General features: G+C 37.4%; 1 protein-coding gene across 2 annotated transcripts; it reads right to left on the reverse strand.

Moving 5' to 3' along the window:
* Window positions 1-239: 239 nt before the first annotated feature.
* On the reverse strand, window positions 240-26,841 carry LOC306873581 (tripeptidyl-peptidase 2-like). 2 transcript variants are annotated; one of them, XM_079422982.1, is made up of 29 exons: window positions 26,557-26,841; window positions 25,354-25,482; window positions 23,448-23,543; window positions 23,237-23,341; window positions 22,991-23,115; window positions 22,099-22,262; window positions 21,472-21,626; window positions 19,961-20,037; window positions 19,025-19,152; window positions 17,606-17,854; window positions 17,287-17,402; window positions 17,027-17,198; window positions 15,655-15,812; window positions 15,494-15,570; window positions 14,390-14,496; window positions 13,521-13,675; window positions 13,187-13,303; window positions 12,488-12,588; window positions 12,091-12,187; window positions 11,868-12,005; window positions 10,875-11,119; window positions 10,595-10,673; window positions 7,499-7,537; window positions 6,314-6,471; window positions 4,949-5,045; window positions 4,698-4,828; window positions 3,465-3,666; window positions 2,739-2,858; window positions 250-2,318 (listed from the first exon to the last, which is right to left on the reverse strand). In XM_079422982.1, exons 1-29 carry the CDS (start codon window positions 26,719-26,721, stop codon window positions 2,229-2,231), a joined length of 3,792 nt encoding a protein of 1,263 aa, XP_079279108.1. In that variant the 5' UTR covers window positions 26,722-26,841; the 3' UTR covers window positions 250-2,228. The 2 variants fall into 2 exon arrangements, with proteins under 2 accessions (XP_079279109.1, XP_079279108.1); XM_079422983.1 differs by lacking the exon at window positions 7,499-7,537 and having other exon boundaries at window positions 240-2,318.

The following is a 26,841-nucleotide window of genomic DNA, read 5'->3' on the forward strand; positions in this document are numbered from 1 at the left end:
ACAAATCTGAATGGTCTGCACTGAAAATAAAGCCATGCTGATTATAGATGTAGACACTTATGAAAATTAATCAGATTGAAATTGTTTTGTGATCCTAGACTACAACAGGATAGAGAATTTATGAAGAGTTTGTTACTAAACCTTTGCACAAACATACAATACATGCTGTAATGAATTATTCATGAAACAAAAATTCCAACAAAACATGGGCATAATTATTGAACCTTTATAAAAACTGTAGTAGTTGTTGGAATTGAAATGTTTATTGTATATTGTATATGTTAGCAGACAATTATTAAACAGTAAACAAGTTTAGGATGTTTAAACGGAGTTTACATTACGTAACAATGATGTAAAATACTGAGAAAACAGTTATTACCGTGCTGTAATGGGAGAACTTAAGAAATCAAATCAGATGAAATGCATTTCTTAATGAAAATTAATGCACATAAGCATACAAGAATATGAGCTTACAAATATTGTTTACTATATCAGAAAACAATCTAATTTTAATTTAAAAATAGTACATTTTAATACAATTTTGTACTAAAATGTGATTAAGTAAACTGTGATTCAGCATGTTTGTCACAAAAATGAGCAAAATATTGTCAGTTTCAGATAGTTTTATTCAGAATCTTCATCAAACACACATTTACTGTGTTAACAAAATAACCGGCTGTTACTTCTGATACGTCTCACGAGGAGTAATGGATATAAAATAACACCTACCTACTCTATGCATGAATTAAAATGACTTTAAAATATTGGCATTAACTAGTATTCATTTATACTTTATAAATACAAGACATCCATAAATATATCTGAAGATATCAAGGGTTTTTGATACAGAATTGTGTGATATTTCCTGAAGAAACGCAGAGGAGGACGGGGTTTGATGAATATTTAAGGCCATTTTTGAAGAACCTGTCGTTTGAGACGTCTGAGCTCTGAACATTAACGATCAATGCAAACACACATGATAGAAAACTGAAGAAAGATCACGTTTCCAAGCCAATGCAAAAGCCCTCTGAGGAAAAGTGACGTCACTAGTGAAAACACACATAGCATGAATTGCTGGCTTCGTTTCTTACTTTCAACACGGCAAAAAATATTTTCTTCCTTAGTATTTATGTCTGGTTTTCTGGTATAAATACCTAAACATTCTTGAATCAGGATGCATTTACTTTTGTCTTGTCTTCTGAAAATATTATCCAAATTTTGTTAGTTTTTGCATAAAACAAGCAAAAATATCTGTCAGCGGGGTAAGAAAAATAACCTTAATTCAAAGGCTAGACAAGATTATTTTTCTTACCCCATTGGCAGATATTTTTACTGGTTTTAAGCAAAAACTAACTAAATTGATTAATTTTTTCAGAAAACAAGACATAATATCTTAAGTCATTTTACTTAAGTAAATGCGATATTTATACAAAAAAAACAAGGCAAAAATACTAAGGAAGAAAATCATTTTTTGCAGTGAAACGTCCCCCTCATGAAGGGAAATGGAGAGATCAGTTTTCAATGTCTAAACCCTGAAGAATCGTTCCAGACGCACAACGCTAAAATAAAGCATGACAATCTCCCTTTCACTTACACACCGAAACGACAGATTCAGAAAGAAATATTGGAGTCCAGGCTCAGAAATGGAGAAAACTTGGACTTTCAATCACACAAAAGCTCAGACTTTCTTCAGAACGGCACAAGATTGAAAGCCATGAACATGAAACGACCCTTGTGTCTTTATAAAACATGCATACATTTGACTTATATAAGGGCCAATCACAAAATGAATAAAAAATATTATCTCACCCCAAAATATAAAAACAAAAAGCTGAAATAAAGTTAGTTTTCCTTGAATTTAGGGTGAAACGAGCTGGACGTTTTACCCACTGGATGTCCATCATATTGCCTCGATGTTTTCTGTATTGAGCAGTTCATCGCTGTTATTGTTGTTGAGGGAAAAATGTCCACTGTGCAAATGTCTAGTAACAACATAATGCAAGTTATTGTACAAGTTCCTCTTAATAAAACGAGAAAGATGATGATGAAGAATCCCAGTGAAATACAGCAATGTGATTCAAGCCGTAGGATGAGAACTGTGGGTTCAGTGCTGTGATCCGCACAGAAAGGCATTGTGGGATCCATGAAGGACCGTGTGATATGAGGTGTTTGGTTCCTGATGGTCTCCAGAAGGCATTAAAAGTCTCCTCGGTTAAATACGAACGACTTTAGAAGGGTGTGTAGTCAGACGGGTACATGATGGGCAGCCAGTTCTCAGAGAACAAGACGCAGTGCATCCAGCCCAGAGAGCGCATCAGCTGCAGAGACGCACAACAAATCATCTTTTATTACAGGAGAACAGAACTTCAGACACGTTTACTGCACTGATTATTCAGTGGAATTATGCAGAATAATTTTGACCTTTTCTTGTAATTAAGTAGTATCTCACAATTTTGTCTTAGTATCTCATAACATCTCATATATCTCCTGACTTTGTATCATAATTTTGCCTTTCTCTCACATAATTCTGACTTAGTATCTCATAACATGCATTTTTTTTTTTGGTCATAATGAATTTTCTTTTCTGAAGGATCATGTGACACTGAAGAGTAATGATGCTGAAAATTCAGTTTAAGAGATATTCACATAGAAAACACCTATTTTAAATTGTAATATTATTTCACAGTTTTACTGTATCTTTGATCAAATAAATGCAGACGTCTTTCAGAAACTCTTACCTGTATGCAGTTCTTCCAGTTCTCTTTGCTGGGTTTTTCCTCGACGATCTTAGTCGCAAACTTCAAGGCTCTCGCGTACATTTTGCTTGCCAGCGCGTGTTTGTAGGAAAATGCTAGAACCTGCAAAGAAGATATCCTCACATCAAATGAAATGTGAGACCAGTGCTGGCAAACTGAGTTTCTGTTTATTTTAACATTGTCCATTAAAATAACTTCAAAATGATATATGACTTGCTGGAATCGGACAAAAAAATGACTGAGCTTTTCTTAATAATAATAACTATATTATTATATATTATCACAATATAGCTATTTTTTATTTTATCTTTGATATTAAAAATAAGAAGAAAGATGCAAATAAACAGTAGTGTAATCAAGAGCAGAGAGTGATTTTGTCTTTTCTTTTAATGTTTGATTAACATTGAGACATATCTATATTAAGACCTACTGTAATGCATGATCTAATATATTGTTACGCATCAGATTTTTCCCCAACCATTAACTAAGCGTTCATGTAAGACATAACAGATTACAACAATAGACCTACAACTTGAGAAGCAGCAGCGGTCGTTCAGAAGTGAGCAAAGAAAAAGATGTTTAATTACTATTTGGAGCATTGGGATCGCTAGAAGAGGACCGTGTGCATTCAAACTCATTCTGCCAGCACGGGTCACATATTACAGTGAACAAATAACTAGCACACCTGTAAACACCTGCGCTCTTTACCTTAGAGTCAGTGAGCTCTGCCCACTTCTGCAGCTCCCAGAAGGTGTCGGTCAGTGCTTTGGCCTGCGGCTCTTCCTCGGAGCTGCCCACTTCATCTGCACTAGCACCCTCCTGCGCAGACGTCTGCATCAGCTGATCCGCCAGAGCGCAGCCCTTCCTGCAGAGCGCATCCAGCAGAGACACCTTCTGCTTCTCCATCTCACTGCAACAACACCACATCACTCACTTTAAAGGGACAGGTCACTCAAAAATGTCGTTCGTTCATCTTCAGAACACAAATTAAGATATTTCTGATGAAATCCGAGAGCTCTCTGATCCTTCACAGACAGCAAGGATCCTCACACAGTCCTAAATTACAGTTGAATTCCTGATGTCACGTGGATTATTTTAATGATGTCCTTGCTACATTTCTGAGCCTTGATGGTGTTAAAACATTGTTTAAATTATTATTACATTAATAATAATAACAATAATACCATTTATTATTACTATTATTATTAATAAGAATATTTTTAATTACCAGTAAAATGGTAATCTATTGCTTATAAACTGTCTTAATTTTTAAAACATTGTTTAAACTATTACAACAATAAATAATGTTAAAGTGCTCCTATTATGGATTTTTGAAGATGATCTTTCATGCAGTGTGTAAGTGAATGAAAACATCCTGCAAAGTTTTGAATCTGAAAGTGCACCGTGTATAAAGTTATTGTCTCTCAAAAGAAAGAGTCGGCTCTGAATCATTGAAACGAGTCGTTTTTAAAACCAATCCCAAGCCGTTTCATGTTGACGTTAGCATATTAGCATATTGCGGCACATTTGTTGGTCTGAATGAAAATGCAGATTCATTCCTTGCCACTAGGTGCCGCTTTTGGAGCGGTTTCCCTGGTAACGCTGAACACAAAGCAGCACTGCCTCACAAACACTGCTTTAAATGAAATCAACCAATCACCGCTGATTAGCGTCACAGAGGAGGGGCTTGGAAAAATGAATCATTGAGTGAATCGTTTGGGAGTCGTTGAGCAAGCAAGGTAAAAAATAAATGCATATAAGACAATGAAAGTGTTTTTTGACCTTGCATGCATGTCAACCTGTTGTTGGGGACTCCCAAAACCAAAATATGAACCTTTCATTACCCATAATAGGGGCACTATACATGACAATATAATTGCAATTAGACAAAATATTTTCTAACAGTAAAAGGCTCCATCAGAGACTGATGATGCTCAGCACCTCTTGATGGAGGCGGCGTCGGGCCGTGGATCCATCTTCATGGTGAAGTAGACGGCGAGTGCGGTCTGGTCGATGTGAGACATCACTGCATCGGCTGCAGCTGCGATCTCTGGGAGACGCTTCATACGCTCCTGAGGAGACAGAAGAGCGTCTGTCAGGCACTGTGTGTGTGTGTGTGTGTGTGAGAGAGAGAGAGAGTTTGTGTGTGTGTGTGTGTGTGTGTGTGAGAGACAGAGTTTGTGTGTGTGTACCTTCTCTGAGTCCAGTTGATGCAGTCTCTGGACATGAAGAGGCAGGTGTGTGGGAAACGCCTCCTTTAGCTCCTCGAACAGCGAGCTGCTCTCCAACCTGAGGATAGACAGAGACATGCACTCATCAAAACTAGGCTTGTGACCATGAGGAAATTTTCCCACTGGTTAATCGACGAGTGACAACACCAGTAATACCAATATCACCATTGAGCTGGGTAGTAACTGATTACATGTAATCTGGATTACGTAATCCGATTCCAAAATTTAAGTACTTGTAATTAGTAGTGCTGTCAAACGATCAATCGCGATTAATCGCATCCAAAATAAAAGTTTTTGTTTACATAGTATGTGTGTGTATACTGTATTTAAGTAGCACAGGTATATCTGTAGCAATAGCCAACAATACATTGTATGGATCAAAATTATACATTTCTCTTTTATGCCAAAAATCATTAGGATATTAAGATCATGTTCCATGAAGATATTTAGTATTTTTTTTTTTTTTAATACATACTGCAAAGTATGGTGACCCATACTCACAATTCGTGCTCTGCATTTAACCCATCCAAAGTGCACACACACAGCAGTGAACACACACACACACCGTGAACACACACCTGGAGCAGTGAACACACACACACACACATACCGTGAACACACACCTGGAGCAGTGAACACACACACACACACACACCGTGAACACACACCTGGAGCAGTGAACACACACACACACACACACCGTGAACACACACCCGGAGCAGTGGGCATTTATGCTGCGGCGTCCGGGGAGCAGTTGGGGGTTCGGTGTCTTGCTCAAGGGCACCTCAGTCGTGGTATTGAGGGTGGAGAGAGCGCTGGACATTCACTCCCCCCACCTACAATCCCTGCCGGCCCGAGACTCGAACCCACAACCTTTGGATTACGAGTCCGACTCTCTAACCATTAGGCCACGACTGCCCCAACAAATTTCCTACCGTAATTAGTAATATGCATTGCTAAGAACTTCATTTGAACAACTTTAAAGGAGATTTTCTCAATATTTAGATTTTTTTGCTCCCTCAGATTCCAGATTTTCTAATAGTTGTATCTCAGACAAATATTGTCCGATCATAACAAACCATACATCAATGATGTATAAATCTCAATTTTAAAAAAATTGACCCTTATGACTGGTTTTGTGCTCCAGGGTCACATATTTGCAGGAAATGCACTAAAACCCCAGTCAGTTAGATTTTTAGATCTTTATAAATGAAAACCTTCTTTACGGTCACTATTGTGACCAGTGGGATTGAATGGGATAACACCGTAAACACCGACTATCAAAACAAGCAAGTTAATGAGTGCAAATCAATGAGTGCAACTGACTTGGTCATCCACTGGATCTTTAGGTCTCGCAGCGCTTCGGTGAACTCGTCCTTCACGTCCTTCTCCTTCTCCTTCTCCGCATCCTTCTCCTTTTCTCCTTTTCCATTCTTGGTTTTGTTGGGAGCAGGAACCAGGTGGTAAAAGAATGGCACGATATCCTGCATGAGAGCAACACCAGAGATGATACTGCTGTATCACATTACCCACAATCCCTCAAATCCATCTGCACTGTCTCTTCATATGGATTAGACACTGAAGTGTGTGTGTGTGTGTGTGTGTGTGTGTGTGTGTGTGTGTGTGTGTGTGTGTGTGTGTGAGTGAGAGAGAGAGAGAGAGAGAGCTGGACGGTTTGATCATATATATTCTACTTGTAGATTAATGGTCAGTTATGTTTATTATTTACATCTGTGGTTCTGATTAACATTTTCAACTCGAAGACCCCAACTGTCCAACAACAATATTTAAAGGGCCCCCCCAAAATATATAAATGTATTAAATATAAAAATATTTTAATTAAAATATTAAATAATATTAGATTATTATTATTATTAATAATAATCTTACAATTCCACAGTTTTGGGAATAATAATAATAATACTTATTAATATTATAAAAAATTTAACATGACTTATTATTATTGTAATAATATTAACTTTCCACAATTTTGGGGGAAATAAGAAACATGATTTTGTTAATGTTTTTTTAATTTAGATCATCTTTAAATTGAGATTATTTCAATATATTAAATTAATTTAAATACTTTTAAATCATCCTGGGGACCCTTTGAAAATTTGACAAGAAGCACTGATTTACATTATTGAGAGTGATGACGATTCAAACGAGTCACTGATATGAACCTAAATCTTATGAATCTTCTGTTCTGAGTCCATCAAGTTCTGAATAATAACAGAAGATAAATAATTGAATTATCACTAGTTTATCAAAAACAGACAATAACACGCGTTTACTGAATATATAAACCATCTTTTGGTTGGGTTTCCAGCAAAAACAATGTATTGGTCATGCTGCCCAGCACTAGTGTGTGTGTGTGTGTGTGTGTGTGTGAGAATTCAGGGTTTGTATTATTCATATAATATTGTTATTAAATAAGCCATTTAATCGGGCCCCTGCAATATAAATGCATTAAAAAGCAAAAGTTCTGTTCTTTCTCTATCCGTCCAGTACCTTTTTACATTTTCCTTGTCGTTTGGCTGAAGCTTGTCCCTGCTGGTCAGAATAACACACATCAGAGAGAGAATCTCACACACACACACACACACTCTGTCCTCTCTATCCTCTGCCCTCTACTCCTTCACATCATCATCATGATTCACTGTAAGGTGCAGCAGTACAGGATGATCTTATACAGGACAGTGAGAGTAAAAACCCCATTAAACGAGCCCTGAAACTCAGAGACACACAGCCCTTCATCACTGAAACGGTGCTGGACGCTAGGGGTGTGCGATGTTGACAGAAAATAGTCAATGTTTTCTTGGATTTTATTGATAACGATAATTAGATGACATTTTGCTGAGTGTGTTATTGTGCTGGTATCTTAAGGACTGCCATGGACAGCTGACTCCTAAAGTTTTTGATAATCTTCATATTCTGTGTGATGGTCAGATAGAAATTAATCTTCTCCAATAAATTTAAATAGATTTTTACATTTTATGGGCATTTTTACCTTTATAAAGCCATTTTTTCTAAAAGTGTGCTTTATCTTTTGAGTCAATTTATTACATTTAATCAGTGAATTAGAATAATAAGACATTTGAGCTGTTACCAAGCAAATTAAATCAGTATCAACAAAATTCATCTTTGCAAAGCAGAGGAAACACAGAAGCTGCATCTGAAGAGGCGTTTAGATGTATTTACACACTGTTTAATGCATTTAACCTGCAATTACAAATGCATAAATAATGTTTTGATATTAATCATAAAACGTTGAATAGATACTTTAAATGTGAAATTAAAACCACCAGCAGGTGGCAGCAAGTCACTGTTTATAAGTGAGTCATTGCGACTGAACCGAATCATTTAAACAGTTGATTCATTCAGGAACGAATCACCGTCATGTTGCTCAGAGACACAAAACAGTGCTGTGGCTGTGTTTGGAATGATTTTTGTTGTCAAAATAGTGCAAAAACAGGCAATATGGCGTATAAAACATAAGTCTCTTAATTAACTTGTTTGTTGAACCGTTGTAGAAAATCAATATCACATTTATAATAATGGTAATTTGTAGAGAAAAAAGGCACTCTTTGTGTGAAATTAATTAACTATATGAAGGTATAAATATATAAATTTTCTGACCCCATGTCTTGAATTTGTGATCATTCTAAATGCATTTATTACACTGAATCATGTAGTGAAAGAATGCACTCTCAATGCGCTTCATGTAAGCGTAGGGGTGTTTTGAATGATTTTTGAAAAATACTCAAAGTCAAATCGTACATCGTTAAAAAAAACAATTACTATATTATTGCAGACAATATATAAATCGCACACCCATACTGGACGCTCTCAGAAGACTGATATATAACTGAGATGCAGTGTAATTCTCTGTAGATAAAAGCATCTGCCTAATGCCTAAACGTAAATGTTGAACTTGGTAGTTAGATTGTTCACCAGCACCATGACAGTGGAAAGGAATAAAGCTGATAAACATGCTTTTGTATCGCAGTGCTGTTTTTTTGTTACTGGACTGGTAATAAGCTGGAGTCATTGTGAAGCACAGAACACAATGATCAGATTCTCTGAGTGAAACACGACCGACACAAGCTGATCAGACAGAGAACAGAAGCAAATCAATGTGAGCAGGGGTGTGCCATATGAACCGTATCATGGTTGTTTTAATGATGTGGAAGCTGACATTGAGTCTCTCAATCACTCTGCAAAAAAACAAAACAGGTCTTGATAGTCCACACTTTCATTGTGTGATATGGACTAGCAGACTGCAGTTAGATTCAATATATGGGGCAAAAATGTTAAGGTTTCTATATGATAGTTATCACATGACTGTTTTACTGAAATATCTGCATGCTTGCAAATGTGATACTGAATTTATGTAACCGTTCAATAAACAAGAAGTTAACATTGAGACTTACGTTTTAGACACCCTATTGCCTGTTTTTGCGCTGTCAACAACAAAAATCATTCCAAACACAGCCACAGCACTGTTTTGTGTCTCTGAGCAACATGACGGTGATTCGTTCCTGAATGAATCAACTGTTTAAATGATTCGGTTCAGTCGCAATGACTCACTTATAAACAGTGACTTGATGCCACCTACTGGTGGTTTTAATTTCACATATACAGTATTTTTTAATTTTTTAAATAATTTAAAATATCAGTTTTCAACGTTTTATTTCAGATGCAGTTTCTGTGTTTCCTCTGCATTGCAAAGATAAATTTTGTTGATACTGATTTCATTAGTTTGGTTACAGCCCAAATGTCTTATTATACTAATTGTCTGATTAAATTTAACTCTAATTAAAAAATAAAAAATGTAAGTTTGAAAATTTATATATAATAAAAAGTAAATTAGCATTTTATTTTTAAGTTTAATATAAAATAATTGTATTTGTAATTAATACTCCCTTTTTATGTTAAAATATAACAGTATAATCACACTTTATTTTTTTTATTATTTTATTAAAAAAGAAAAATCTAACTAAAACTAAAAAAAAAAATTTATAACCACAATAAATAATTATATTTATAACTCAATAATTCGTTTTTTTTTCTCTCCGGGCAAGTAACTTTTATACTCGGACAAGTAAATGACAAATTTACTGGTCCGAAGGACAACCACATGAGAATGCTTAATGTCAAGCCCTGCATATTAAAGTAGAGTTCATAAGCGCAGCTCTGCTTTGTTTACAGCGGTAAACACTGTATCATTGCTGTTCATGAGCGCCACCTGCTGGCAGAGAGTGAATCTGTCTCATTCAGCTCGTCTGCTGTTTTTGTTCAGATATGTTTTATGTAGTATAGTTTCACAAAACTAAAGGCAGACCATTCTGTTTTTGTTTTAATTATATTATACAGTTGCTAATTTAGATTAAAAACTGCTCATTCTGCATGTATGCTGCATCTTTGTTTGGATTGTGATTAAAATGCAGTGTTTTGCCCAGAATCATTTTTTGTCAGTACTGCACACCCCTACATGTGTGCGAGACTGAGCTATAGAAACACATTAAACAGCAGCAGCAGCAAAACAACATGCAGATCTACAGATGAGCTGAATCAACACTGTGTTTGAAGAGACTGACGACTCACGGCTTTTTTGCCGAACTCGCTCTTGGGCAGAACCAGCGAGCCGGTGATGTATCCGCCGGGTCCGGCTCCTTTAGGGATCCTGAAACACATTTGTGAAAGAACTTTTTATATTACAAAACAAACAAGATTTAAAAAGTAACTCAAAAGTAACGTAACGTATTACTTTCCATAAAAAGTAACTAAGTTACATAATTAGTTACTTTTAAGGGAGTAACGTGATATTGTAATGCATTACTTTTAAAAGTATCTTTCCCCAACATTGGGCTGTAGGGACACTCACTTGTCGTCGGGCAGGGCTGTGATGTAGAAGGGCTGCGACGCGCCGGGGCTCAGTGTGATGGAGTTGGCCTTCTTCTTGGCCAGCATTGCGGCGCGGTGCGTCTCGTAGATGTCCAGTGAGAGAGTGTTGGAGAGACGGTGAGACACGAGGAACGGCAGGTCCTTCAAACGCTCCAGCTCGCTCTGTTGCTCGTGACGCACCTGCAGACGCACCGTGTAGTCGCCCTTCTCCAGCTTCAGAGAGTACTGCCACAGACGAACAACAGCTCAAATAAATACTGCAACCCAACCTCATCAATTGCAAAACACCTGCTTGTTATTGCACTTAATTAAAACAGGATGAGAAAGTGTTCTATTCTGTTTGGTTTTTTTCCAAGTGCCCCTTATCATGGATTTTTGAAGATGAGCTTTCATGCAGTGTGTAAGTGAATGAAAACATCCTGCAAAGTTTTAAATCTGAAAGTGCACCGTGTATAAAGTTATTGTCTCTCAAAAGAAAGAGTCGAGTCTGAATCATTGAAACGAGTCGTTTTTTACACGAATCCCAAGCCGTTTCATGTTGACGTCAACATGAAACATTAGCATATTGCCGCCCCCTTGTCTGAATGAAAATTCATTCATCGACTCGCTCGCCCGCCGACTCACCACCCGCTCGCTCGCCCGCTGACTCACCACCCGCTCGCTCGCCCGCTGACTCACCACCCGCTCGCTCGCCCGCTGACTCACCACCCGCTCGCTCGCCCGCTGACTCACCACCCGCTCGCTCGCCCGCTGACTCACCACCCGCTCGCTCGCCCGCTGACTCACCACCCGCTCGCTCGCCCGCTGACTCACCACCCGCTCGCTCGCCCGCTGACTCACCACCCGCTCGCTCGCCCGCTGACTCACCACTCGCTCGCCCGCTGACTCACCACCCACCCACCGACTCACCACCCTCCACCCACCCGCCGACTGCAGTTCAGCAGGTTTGCATCATCAGTGGTGTTCTGCTCACCTGGTGTGGATAAGCGTCTCCAGAGCCCATGAGCCTCTTGTTCTGGTCAAACAGGAGCCAGAGCTGACTGTCAAACTCAGACTCGTATAATAACTCACACAGCAGCGGACAGCTGGGTGTCACCTCGCCACTCTTGGGCTGGAAAAACAAGACCAATAACTCAATAACAAACAATAAATCAACCATGAAAACACAGAAACACTGTGGAAACAACATAAACCACCTGATGGAAATTATACGTGAGGACGATCTCGTAGAGCTGTCTGTTGTTGGGTAACACATCTCTGGCACCGAGGGGTTTTATTTTAGCACTTACAGGCCTGTCGAGGAGAAACACACAGTTAATCATGCATATTTCATGAACACTTATAAAGTATTTAAACACATTTGTCTCCTCTGGGAGCTCTTCGTCTTCTGAAGGTCCCTTATGATCAAAGAGCCATAAAACACTTCAGTCCCCACTTAAACTGTATTTATGGGCTTCACTGAACATCATTCTGTCAGTAAACGTGAGTATGCACGCTAGATCAGGATGCTATGATGCTTAAAAAGGCTTTAGGGTGCTTGGGAATTTTTTTGCAATGCATTTAACTGGTGATCTGTGAGATGTGTGTGTTTACCTGAGAGGCTGAACCCAGTTCTTCAGTGTGATTGTTGGGGAAACGTCTTCATATCTCAGTGGAGAACAAACCTCAAAACTAGAAATCCCTTCAGAGGCGTGCTAGATACAGAAACACACGAAACAAGAGGCATTCATGAATCTGATGTAAAACAATGAAACTAAATGACAGAGAGAGTTTTGTAAAGAGGTTTACATGTATACTGATTAAAAGTTTGGGTTTGTTAAGACTTTTTTTAATGTTTTTGAAAGAAGTCTCTTTTGCTCATCAAGGCTGCATTTATTTGATCAAAAACAGTAAAAATTGTGAAATATTATTGCAATTTAAAACAGCTGTTTTCTAAGTGAATATGTGTTAAACTGTAATCTATTTCTGTGATCTGCAGCTGTATTTTCAGCATCATTACTCCAGTCTTCAGTGTCACATGATCTTCAGAAATCATAATAATATACTGATTTACTGCTCAACAAACATTTCTGATTATTATCAATGTTGAACACAGTTGTGCTGCACAATATTAACTGTGATGCATTTATTTGATAAATATAAAGTTCAAAAGGACACCATTTATTTGAAACAGAAATTTTTTGTTACATTATAAATGTCTTTACTCTCACTTTTAATTAATTTAATGCATCCTTGATGAATAAAAGTATTAATTTATTTCTGCTTCTGCTATTAAATCCTAAAGATACTCACGATATGAATAGGAGAAGGTGATGTCACCAGCCCATGGAAGGAAATTACATAATCAATAGTGACATCCCCGAGACTCGCCCACCAGCGAGCAACACAGAGCTCCAGAGTCCGTCCTGGCTGAGAAAGACACACGCAGATGAACATGTGACCCGATAGACACAGAAACACTAGAATTAAACAACATATATAAAATATTTGCAGCAGTGGCCAAAATGATCAGAACACTACAGCAAAAGATACAAATAACTGACTTAAAAGCCGTTTTTAGCTGCTGGAGATACTAGTGTTCTGATCATTTTGGCCTCCACTGTGTGATAGTTTGTGTATTGTGTACCAGCACAGGAAAAGCCTCCGTGAGCGAGCCCTTCTCCAGCAGAGATGAGAACTTATAAAACTCATTGGCTCGATACGCTCGCTGCTTCACCAGATGAACCGCATGCAGGACGAACTTTGACGACACGTCTCCAGAGTGAGACGTTAATGAGATCTCTGAAAGAAACAGAATAATTAGATCTATGTTTGGGTGAGACTGCAGTAGGGATGTAACGGTATTATCAATATCGTATTTCACTAGATTTGCAGCGAGATGTGTTTTTATAAGCCTGTTTTCACTGAAGCTGGAGTTTTCCTTCAAAATAAAAGCCTAAAGTGCAGAATGAATTACTGACAGTTAGCGGTTTAAATGCAAGTGTAGAAATTAGGAAAGTAGTATTGTAATTTCCCTACTATAGTGTAAAGCAAAAATAATAATAAAATAACTCTGAAATATTCATTTTACAGTGCAGTTGTTTTACAATATATGGCTATTACTGTCACTGTTGTTATTATTATGTTTGGTTTCCTAAAACACCAATGTGAATAATGTAGACTGAGACAGTATGTCACAAATAAAAAGAGGGTTGAGTCCCCTTTATAGTTCAGGAAGAAGTCAATTCACTGACTTTTTTCTGACTTAAGTTTTCTTAGTGAAGCACGTGGGTTGCAGCTCTTAATTCTGAACTCTCAGTGCAGTAGATAGAATAATTTAACTTTAAAATGTACAAAATTCTTTTCTTTTTTTTCCAAGTCTTCATTTGTCTTTTTAAATATGGCAATAACTACTGTCCTCTCCACTTCATATCGAGGTATAATTGTACCGTGAGATTTTGATATCGTTACATCCCTAGACTGCAGTGATGCATCATTCGTTCTCGCTCGGATTACCTGCCCATGATGCTCCATGAGGGACGGTAATGAAATGCCGTCGGATCTGTCCTGGTCTGAAGTGGACGTCTGTGAACGTGATCTCTTGACTGCGACTGTCAGCTACTCTATAAGACACAAACACATGTCACAGGCGAGCAGAAACACAGATCAGGGCTGGGCAACATGGGCAAAAATTCATATCTCGGTATTTTTTGGCCGATTTGCAACATACGGTATACATCTCGGTATTTAATTTTTGTATTTGCATGAAAAAAAAATCTGTATTTAATATATACATTTCCCTTACTGCCCAATGCTGTCCAACAAAACCATACATTATGAAAACAAATAAAGTGAATGTAACCATGTAAGCCTTTATATTATGTGCAAAAAAAGGTTAAAATCACATTTCATTCTAACCTTGTAACATTGCAATCTAAAAACACAAATAAGGCTTTTAAAGCGGAAGTTATCTTCACTAAACTAAAAATGAAAATAAATAAGCACAGAGTTGTGTTAGGCTATTTTGATTACCCCATTACAGTCACTTTACAGTTAGTGCTATCATAAAAACAGACTTGCAGGTTTAAAATTATACGTCACATTAATTGTCCAACTACAAATATTTCAGCGAAAAGTATATTTATGTGTTATGAGTTATTGCGCTCCGTCTGTTTGGCGTGCGACGGCACTCGTTCAATGAAGTTTAGTGGAGAATAACGAAGCAGAAAGCTCATGCACTTCTGACAACAAAATGGAAATATTTCTGGGGTCACGGTTCGATACGATTTCAACGCAAGCCTTTAAAGTATACTCCCTTGTCAGTGAGAGACGTGTTCAGAATCAGCACATGGTCACTGTCTAGCTGTGGGGGTTATCAAACAGCGTTGCATTACTGCGGGCACCACCTTCTGATTGAGGGTGAATTGCCTGTTTTTGTTGTAAGGCCTCATGCACCGAACCGTGACGGTTCAGTACGAATACATGTATCGTTACACCCCTAATATAAACGGCATTGCCTCATATCATATCGCTTATAAAAAAAAAACAATATCGATATATAGTATAAACTCGACATACCTCCCAGCTCAGATACAAACGGAACAGAGCAGTGGGACGTACCTCGCAGGGATTATAACCGTTATAGGCACTCTGAAGAGAGGACCGGCGCTGAGAGCCGACGTGTCGTATCCACACACCTGGAAAACACACACACTTTTATCATTATTGCAGCTCAGGATGATCAAAGAGTGTGAGAGCGTGGATTGGATCTGTGGACGTGCCTCGGTGTAGTGCAGCCCCTCTCGCAGGCCCTGCGGGTCGATGCGGACGTTGACGTGTCTGCACTGATTCATGAGCTCCAGGTGCGACGGACAGTGAACCCATGTAGCGTTGCAGACGAGAGCCAGATGCAGCTGCAGCGAGATACGGGCTGAGTTCTCTGGAGAAAAAAACACCCCACAATCCATCACACATGGCTAAAAATGGTTTGTTTTGAAAGAAATGTGTATTTTTATTCATCCAGGATGCATTAAACTGATGAAAAGTGAGAGTAAAGTAATTTTTAATGTTACAAAAGATTTCTATTTCAAATAAATGCTGTTCTTTTGAGCTTTCTATTCATCTGTGAATCCTGAAAAATAAAATGCAAAATGCGTTTTGTGCAACACAGCTGTTTTCAACATTAATAATAATCAGAAATGTTTGTTGATCAGTAAATCAGTATATTATTATGATTTCTGAAGATCATGTGACACTGAAGACTGCAGTAATACAGCTGTGCATCACAGAAATATTCACATAGAAAACAGTGATTTTAAATTATAATATTTCAAAATTTTTCATGCAAGAAAAATTCTTACCACAAACTTTAGAATATATAAATTATGTTAAACAGCTATTTTAAATTGTAATAATTTCACAATTCTTACTGTATTTTTCATCAAATACATGCAGCCTTGCTGAGCAGAGTAGTCTTCTTTCAGAAACATAAAAAAACACTTACAGACCTCAAACCTTTAAACCATAACTGATCAAAAACTGATTATTGTACTCAATACTGGTGTATATTGTATATTCTGATGATTATTTGAGCATTGCATCATTAGTTTGCAACGTTAACATCAAACTCTATCAGAATAAATGGAGTCAAGTCTCTCATATGCGTCATTGCTATTTTAATAACAGATCGACACTATCATAGTTTTTGCCAATATTTAGATTTTTCTGTTTTAATTGTAATTTCATTTAAAGTTTTAGTAATTTTGTTGTTCGTTTTTGCCAATCTTTTTTTTTTTTTTATGTCTACATATTTTTAAAAGTTTTACTTTTTAGTTTATTTAGATATTTTAGTACTTAAAAGTAATCACCTTGGGAACTAGCTAAAATAAAGTGTTTCATATTTTATCTCAGTTAATGTTTATTTCAGTTAATGGTTCTTTTATAACAATGTTTTGTTGTTTTTTTTTGTCAATAACGATAATAACCCCAGAATCACAGCTGCTTGTTCAAAATCAGTCCAGGTTAAATAGGTCAATAATGAACTGTGATAACTTCATGCTTGTTCTGGCATTAACCTAATTAAGTTCAAACTGTGAAAGATCTGTGAACATATTCTCCACTGCATTCAGCTCCACTATGAAGCGTAGCATGTACCCGTGTTCTCTGGAAACACAGGTTCGATGCCGACCCCGTGATCGGACGGTCCGGTGACGTGGGTCGGGTCCCTGAGGTAGATGCCTCGCTGCGATCCCACAGTCACAGTGAAGCCGAGGCTGCTGGTGGACAGGGACGCGTGCTGCATGAGGTAGTCGAACGCCCGATCCACCTGCGCATCACACAAAGACCATTCAAGACAAAGGTCATGAACACACGAATGCATGCATAATGAGCATCACTGCTCCGCTCCTCAGTACCTGAATGATGCCGTGGCCCTGTGCAAACACCTCTATGTCCTCCACTTTCAGAGCCGTGTTCTCCAGAGCCCTGCGCACCACCGGCACTGTGGGCCGCACGCCGTTCTGCTTCAGACCTGACAAACACACACAAATCAGTAATAAGAGCACAAATGTATGTCTAGGACAATATGTGACCCTGGACCACAAAACCAGTCATAAGGGATCACAGAGTCAATCCACGAATCCATTCTGCATCGATTTATCATCGAAGCCCTACTAATATCATTCTGAATGAGCTGGATATTTCTGGTTGAAACGGGCTGAAGTGCATCTGTACCTGAGAGCACCAGAGCGATTCCTCCGCAGGCGTTGGGAGAGGACATGGAGGTGCCGTTCATCAGCTGCGTGCCGCGGAGCGTCCAGTTGGGCACGGAGGCGATGGCTCCGCCGGGGGCACTGATGCTGACCCCCAGGGCCCCGTCTGTGCTGGGGCCACGGGATGACCATGTGTACTGGTTCGGAGGAAGCTTCTCTCTCAGCGAGTACTCGGCCACCATCATGTCCGGCGTGACGTACGCACCCACACCTGCACATCAGGAACCATCAAACCAGTGCTTTCTGACTGAATGATGTGGCCAAACAAACAACTGCTGCCTTCAACATCATTAAAAGTCATCCAGGTATCAAGTATATATGTGGTGTGAGCCAGACCATTCTGGAGATCGTCTACATGTTCTTGGTGGAAAGTATGCTGATCTATAATATAACATCCTGGTACGGGCACTAGAACTCTAAACAGAAAAATACTAGTGCTGTCAAACGATTAATCGCATCCAAAATAATAGTTTTTTTTACATAATATATGTATGTGTACTGTGTACATTTATTATGTATATATAAATACACACACATTCAGTATATATTTGTTTTATTATACTATACTAATATATATATATATATATATATATATATTATATTTTGAAAGATGCTACTCATCCTTTGAATGATCAGTTTGTCTTATTGTCTTCTCGAAGACGTTATTTAATGCCCAGGGCAGAGAGAAACATCTATAAGAATTCATTTATACCTGAAGTAATTGGACATTTGGATCAAAATACCAAGGTGGAGTGATCTGATGTTTTATATATTATATATATACACACACACACGATAAATGTCTATTTTATACATGCATATGTTCCCTTGTTTTGGTAAACTGTGGCTAAGTTTTTCATCTTCAGTTTTTTCTAAGAAATTCATCCCTCATTTTAGTAAATAAAGGCCACAAACTAAGAATTTGTTCCCTCTTTTTAGGTAAATCATGGCTGTGTCAAATTAATTTGTCCCCTTGTTTTAGTAAATAGTGGCCATGCTGTATTAAATAGTTCTCTCATTGTATTAAATTGTGGCCACTTTGTACTAACATGTTCACTTGTTTCAGTAAAATGTGGCCAAGTTGTACTAATTTGTTCCTTTGTTTTGGTAAATCATTGCCACAATGTACTAATTTGTTCATTTAATTTAGTAAATCGTAGAACAATGTTGCCCCACTTTACTAAAGTGAAGGTAAAAATTCTTAATTTGTTGCCATGATTTAACTAAAACAATGGAACAAATTAATTAAACATTTATTTTTGTCTGCAAATCAGTTTGTTATTGTTCATATTTCTTGTCATGGCTTGTTTTGTGTATAAGGCAATATTGTATGTAAACGCAATCATGATCTGAACTGAAGGAGTGAGTTTTAGGTCGTTACCGATCACACTGCTGGTGGTTCCTCCGGGGCAGCCCACGGTGGACAGACACGGGCCGTTATTCCCAGCGCTCGACACAAACAACACATTATACTTCTGGACGGCCTCCATGATGACCTCACAGATTCTCCTGAAGAACACAGACGTGGATCAGAGGGCTGGGCGATATGAGCAAAAACTCATTTCTCAGTATTTTTTGGCTGATTTGCGGTGTATATATCTAGATATTTTCTACATTTTTGTATTTGGATTAAACCAATAAAGTGAATGAAACCATGTAGGCACATATTATTTGCAAAAAAGGGTTAAAATCACATTACATTCTAACATTGCAACCTAAAAAACTAATTGCCATATTTACCCAGCTGATCGATTACAGTGATAATTGCAAACATTTTTTATATTACAAGGTTTCTAAAATGTTAGGTTTAGATATTCAAATGAGGCATTATTTAAATAAATATGCACTAATTTGCATAAATTTCCAGTACAAAAATCTAAACACTGGATGACGTCAGTTTCAAAATTCTGATTTAATTTATTTAATTTTTTTACATATTAGTGTCAAACGTTTTTACAGAGGGAATTTTGGGTATATCATTTTTGTCACTCCATAATTCAGAAAATGCTTAGAACTGACAGAAAACACTATATTTTCACAATTTTGGGGGGATTAAGATGTATATAATAAAGCAAATTATATATAGACAAATCATAAAAATATATCGATATACCGTATAAACTTGATATAGCGCTCAGCCCTAGATCATAATGTCATGCTCCATGCAAGTAAACAAGTGCTTTGAACAATCTAGCGATTACTAAACTTTGCAGTGACGCTTTCGGATGAGAATAAAAGCTACAGAAATACATGTGACTTGACTTCGTCTGTGTATTTTGCACGTCTAATGTCATCAGAAGCGCAGTGAGAGACTCACCCTGAGTTCGGCCAATGCGTCGCCTCCCCGTAACTGTAGTTCACAAGATCACACTTATAGTTTATGACTTCAATCATCTGCAAACAGAGATATAGCATTACATTGATGTTGCACACGCATCTAAATAAAAATAGCACACAAAACAGTGCTTTCAAGAAGCAGACTGCGTCATTTATTGGAGTACAATAAAATAGAGCTAAATAATTCTGACTAAAATCTACATTTTGTTATAATATTTGTTGTTGGACATTAAATTTGATATGTAACATGTCATTTTAATTTTATGAGAGCAGTAATAGCAAAAAGGCAAATGTAACAGGGTTTTGTAAAACTAAACATTTAGCCCACTTTGTAGAAAATTCAGATTTATATACCATGCATCACAAATATTCAGCAAAAAAATACAGAGATATCATTTTTGGTCCATAACATCCAGCCTGATTAACTATCAACATCATACAAATAAATAAATACATACATACATAAAGTGTTTATTTATAGCCACCTTTCAAAACACTCACTACCAAACGATATAAAATAAACATATGCTAAAAAATAACACTTGATTTGATATTTTGTATCTAGTGAGTGACATTCCGGCATTTTTGGTGTGATTTAAGCGTTATTATAGTAAACTAAAACTATTAACAATTGCTTTATTAATTGAAATAAAGCTGAAATAAAATAAAACAAATATTAGACGAAAAACGAATGAAAATTAGAAATGTTGATTTGGCAGCTGAAAATAACTTCAAGGTTATATTTTTTACTTTTATTTAAAAAAAAAAAAAATTATAAAAGTTTATAAATAATCCTATAATAGCCCTGATTTCAGAGTTTAAATACCGTATTGACCCAAATAAAAAAACAGTCGTCTTATATTCAGGGTCTAGACTTTGACATGTCAATAAGAAAAGTGCTATATAAATTAAATGAATTATTATTATATTATTAATAATACACCCACAACAATAGGTGGCGCCAAATACACAAAACGAGTGTGCCAAGAAATCCGTAATGTAATGCATGTTATAATAATGTTAGAAGATCGCGAGTGAACACAAAAGAAAAAGAAAAGCTTGCAGCAGCAGGAGTCATGTTAGTCTGATGGGAACAAACTTCCTCTGTAAGTGATTTTAAAACGCAAGACAGAACCCAGATAAGAAAGCTACAATAAGATTTCACTTCTACTGATAATGAAATGTTGCTAGGCTACTATAGTTATATAATTCAGATGGGCTACCTGTTATTTTTATGGTGTATCAAAAAGTGTATATTTTTTAAATGTGATTGTTGGTACATTTTACCAGGATTTACCATGCATTCAAAACAAATTAAAATAGGAAAAAATATGCAATATGAAAATAATTTAAGAAAACAAAAATCTTAATAAAATACAAGATTTGGTTTTCAAAAAGCCTTTTTCCAAAAAGTCTTATAATTAGGGTCGTCTTGTATTCGGGTCAGTACGGTAGTTCCTAAAATGATGTGTCAGTGAGTGAGTGTCTTACAGCTCGTATGAGGCCGGTTCCCGTCTCCATTGTGCTGAGACGTGTGTCTCCGATCTTCACAGCCAGGATCTGAGCTCCGGGAGCGACTCCGTTCCGCTCGGGTTCATCGGGGAAGTGACCCGCTGCGATGCTGGCCACATGCGTCCCATGAGCTCCTGCAAACACACGCTGATCAGTGTAAAGCCTCTCAGTGATATACATTTACAATATACCCTGAACCACAAAACCAGTCATAAGGGTCAATTTTCTGATTTTAAAACATCTGAAAGCCGAATAAATAATCTTTCCATTGATGTATGGTTTGTTATGATCGGACAATATTTGTCTGAGATACAACTATTTGAAAATCTGGAATCTGAGGGTGCAAAAAAATCTAAATATTGAGAAAATCTCCTTTAAAGTTGTTCAAATGAAGTTCTTAGCAATGCATATTACTAATCAAAAATGAAGTTTTGATATATTTATGGTAGGAACATGATCTTTACTTAATATCCTAATGATTTTGACATAAAAGAGAAATGTATAATTTTGATCCATACAATGTATTGTTGGCTATTGCTACAAATATACCTGTGTTACTGATGACTGCTTTTGTGCTGCAGGGACACATATTATTATACGTCTCACCTCCGCTGGTGACGATACACAGAGTGTTTCCCTCGTCATAGATGTTTATGGAGTAATTGAGCATCTCAGCGTATCCCAATGTGGCATATTCCTGTCTCTCTCGATAAGAGCTCAGGATGGTGCAAGACGACAGGTCTCCGGTCTCAGAAGTGTCCACCACAGCCCTGACACACACCATAAACACACACAATCATCTTACTAATGCACTGAAAATATCCTCACCCTCAGACCATCTGAGATCAGGATGAGTTTGTTTCTTCATCAGGTTTGTAGAAATGTGTCTCTGCATCAGTGTCTCAGCAATGGATGCTCTGCAGTGAATGGGTGCCGTCAGAATGAGAGTCCAAACAGCTGATAAAAACATCACAATAATCCACACCACTCCAGTCCATCAGTTAACATCTGGAGAAGACAAAAGCTCAAACAAATCCAGCATTAAGACTAAGAGTCCATAATCCATAATAACGCTTCCTCCAGTGGAAAAGTGCATCTCCTGTTGTCTCACATCATATTTGTTTAGAGCTCTTCTGGACTGTTTTGGCATCTGTGTAGATTTCTCTCCTGATTCAGACCAGAACACTTTTTCACTGAAGGAAGCGTTATTATGGATTATAGACTCGTATTTTAGTTAAAGCATCTTAATGCTGGATGTGTTTCATCTTTTGTGTTCTCCAGATGTTAACTGATGGACTGGAGTGGTGTGGATTATTGTGGTGTTTTTATCAGCTGTTTGGACTCTCATTCTGACGGCACCCATTCACTGCAGAGCATCCATTGCTGAGACACTGATGCAGAGACACATTTCTACAAACCTGATGAAGAAACAAACTCATCTACATTTTAATTTTTGGGTGAACTATAAAGCTGGTGGTTTAATTGGAAATGCTCTGACCTCCACGTGACGCCATCGTGCCACAATATACAGTCATAAACCGGCCCTGGATCACTGTACTTCTTCTCCAGGGTTGCTAACAGCTCCACGTGACACTGTAGCTCCTCCTTCTGCAGCTTCTCCATCTGACAACACAAACACACATTTATTTTAAGCCATGTTCAACATGCAAAACAATCAGCAAGCATCGTACGATAACAGCTTATTTTCTCATGTTTTCATTTTTATTCACACATGCAGGCTGACCTGTGATGGGTTTGGGTGAGTCTGGTCAAACTCTTCTATCCTGCGACTGGCCTCAGCGAGAGCTGCTCTGTGTGCCGGATCCCATAGCTTCTCCTTACGCTCTTTCTGAACCACCAGACATGGAGTTATTATGAATAAACAAGCCAAAATGTGCATTTGTTTGAAGTCGACTTGTGCATATAACATCAGAGCTGTCAAATAATCAAGTTACCTGTATTCTCTCTTTGAGAGCTTTAGGGAAAAAATCATAACCGTTCTTTATTCCAATGTGATACTTTCCAGACGGATTCACCCAAGCATCAGGAATCTGAAGAGAAACGGGAAACCTTTAGTGCTACTGAAACACTACGGTCTGGTTATTAAAATAAATATAGAGGAGTGAAGCTCACAAAGCCTGTGGAGAACAGGTCTGATTCATATTTCATCCCAATATAAAGAGATATTTTTATAAAATAATTATAGTATTTTTTTAAATAAATATAAATATATATTAACACACACATAAATATATATATATATATATTAGGGCTGGTAAGCGATTCAAATGTTTAATCTAATTAATTACATGATGTGGTGATTAATTAATCGTACATCAAATTTGGCTGACAAATTACTCCCTATAATTTAAAGTCATTGTTGTGTAAAGCATTCATGAAAGATTTTCATTGTTGTGTAAAACAGACGAAAAGTAGCTTCAGCAAGAAATATTTAGTTTGATTCAACATAAAATTTATTACATACACTCTTTTGGACCCTGAGGGTGAGTAAATGATGACGAAATTTAATTTTTTGGGTGGGTGAACTATATCTTTAATAACCTCTATTATTATTATTACTATGGATATATGAAAATATTTCTTTAATGAAATGATCCTCTAAATAATAAACTAAAACTGCCAGTAGGTGGTGGTAAATGTCTTAATGATTAAGTCATCGAGTCATTTATTGATTCATTTGATTCGTTCAAATGGCTGATTCATTCAGGAGTGAAGTAAATGGTTCTTTATGAATTTAATCGTTAGGCTCGTTGTATTTGAAGCGGTGCTGCACAGATCGATCGGTGTGTGACATCAAAGCACCTCGAGAGAGATTCAAACGCATCGCAGAGTCATCTGCTCTCTAATCACTCTCCCGGTGCTTTGATGACACACACCGATCGATCTGATTCTGATGATCCGCTTCAAGTCAAATGAGCCTAATGATTCAATTCATAAAGAACCATTTACTTCACTCCTGAATGAATCAGCCATTTGAACGAAACAAATTAATTCATTCAAAATGTAGATTAAGAAATGAAATGCAGTTGTGTGTCACTTGGAGACGAACAGTTCTGCGTTGTTGGCAAAATTAAACAAAACAGACAACATTGTGTCTAAAATAAAACACTATTAACTTCTTATTTACTGAACTGCTGTATAAGATTAGTATCACATTTGCACTCGTGTGATATTGCTTAACTACATGATGTAAATATGAGACAAAAATGTGTTTGTGTGTATGTGTATGTATAATATATAATGTTTTTCTTTTAGCTTTATTCTATTTTTCATGACACTCTCAAATGGCAAAAAACTCTACATTTCAATTTATTTTTTTAAAGGGCCAAAAACTACATTATTTACATTATTTGTACATCATGGTAATCTTTGTTGTAATTATAATTTTAAGCAGAATTTAAATAATTTTATTTACAGCTCCACCACAGATAATATTGTACTAAGAAATAAGAGCAATGAAAACATCAGGAGAAAATAAATCTATATTTTGTGTATTGTTTGGTTTGTTCACACCATGACAGGTTCCCTGGACAACAAGCTGAAATGATACAAAAGCGCAATCTAAAAACCTATACAAGTTTGATTTGGATAAAATGGATTCACTGCTGACGCTATTAAAATTTTCTTTGAAGGTATTTTTGCATTGAGAATCATCATAAACATGTAAAGAAGCTGCATTTTCTAAATGAATAACACCATCTCTTATTTCCTCTATTTTTGATTTTAGGGTGAAATATAAGACCCAAACATATCATTGTGCTGTTCACACACAGATATAGCTTTAGTAACCTGAGCCTCTGAAAGCTTGTGTGAACTGTGATGAATGACCCTTAATCTTACTCTGAGCGAGCGTCCGGTCAGTCCGGTCACGAGCCCGTCTTTAACCTCCACCACACTGGACATGTTCACATCACCGCTGCCCGTCGTGTCAATGATATCCACGATCTTGGGTTTCCCGTCTGTCGTAGTCTACAAGAAAGAGCATGAGATACAGTTCAGCATCAGTCTGGAGTCAGACAAATCATATCAGATTCACAGCGGGGATGCGCTTGGCTGTATATTGATGATAAAAGATCTGTGTTTGAGGGCACAAATCAGCTCACATGATCCAAAGTGTTGCCATATGAGCTTTACAGGATCATTCTTCTTTTAAAAACGATGATGGACAGACAGATACATCACATAAACCCCTCAGTAGTGTAGAATAACGGCTGACAGGTGAGCGAGAGCTGCTGGGTCCACTTACAGATCAAGATAACAACACTACCATCATGGTGAACACTAACTATAACACACAAAACACTAGTGCTGTCAAACGATTAATTGCATCCAAAATAAAAGTTTTTGTTTGCATCATGTGTGTGTAGTGTACTAAGTATATTTACACACACATGCCTGTATATAAAAAAAAAAAAAAAAAAAAAAAAAGTTTTTTATATATTAAATATATTCATATATAATACAAATATATACATGTAAATATTTTCAATATATATACTGTGTGTGTGTCTTTATATATACATAATAAATATACACAGTACACACATTTATATTATGTAAACAAAAACTTATTTTGGATGCAATTAATCGTTTGACAGCACTAACTAGTTGCTCCCTACATAGACAGCATTTCGGTATTGCTGTCTATATAGGGAACTCGCTAGATTTTGAAACACAGCCTATGTCATATACAATGGTTCTTTGATATCTAATTGAGTACATTGTTACTATATTCAATTATCAAGGTATTTTGTCATCTAATGTTGCTTAGAAATACCATGGTAGTCCAAAGAAACTGTGGTATTACCATGGTACTCCTTTGTAAGTCAGAGCCATTGATGAGGATGACACAGCTTGTCCTTTCAAACGTGTAGTTTATGTTTTTAACAGCTTTATTCAGCTTGATTTGTTTCGTATATGTTAGTGCTTCTTTGTTGAATTATGACACCGGAGTCCCGGTAACGTCCAGTATTTGTGGTCCCTTAAACGGGAGGAAAACCGACTGCGGCCTAGTGATGAACCGCAGCCGCGGGCTCGATTTACCTGCATGCCCGGGGCCCCTGGGTCCACCCCGGTGTCGAGGATCGCGATGAGCACCCCTCGGCCATCGTACTCCGGGAATTTTGTGAGGAATGAAGCAGCGCCGGTCTCTTTTTTCGGAAGCAGCCCGTGGAACGGGAACGGCTCTTCGGCGGAATGAGCAGACATTACGGTACAGAGCGAGAATGAAAACACAACACGACAGCGGCGGACCGGTATCGACACAATGTGCGCGACAGGAGAGCGACTCTCTTAAAGGTACAGTACCACTCAATCTCAGTCACCCTC

This window comes from Barbus barbus (assembly GCF_936440315.1).
Source record: "Barbus barbus genome assembly, chromosome: 8".
Lineage (NCBI taxonomy): Eukaryota > Metazoa > Chordata > Actinopteri > Cypriniformes > Cyprinidae > Barbus > Barbus barbus.

What these genes read in the sequence shown, in the direction of transcription:
- LOC306873581 (XM_079422982.1), bottom strand. Translation starts at nt 26,721, where the DNA reads ATGTCTGCTCATTCCGCCGAAGAGCCGTTCCCGTTCCACGGGCTGCTT. An exon ending in AACCACCAGCAGTGTGATCG is followed by an intron (nt 17,855 to 19,024) that starts GTAACGACCTAA and finishes CCTGATGTGCAG; the next exon opens with GTGTGGGTGCGTACGTCACG. An exon ending in ATCAACTGGACTCAGAGAAG is followed by an intron (nt 4,829 to 4,948) that starts GTACACACACAC and finishes CTGTCTCCTCAG; the next exon opens with GAGCGTATGAAGCGTCTCCC.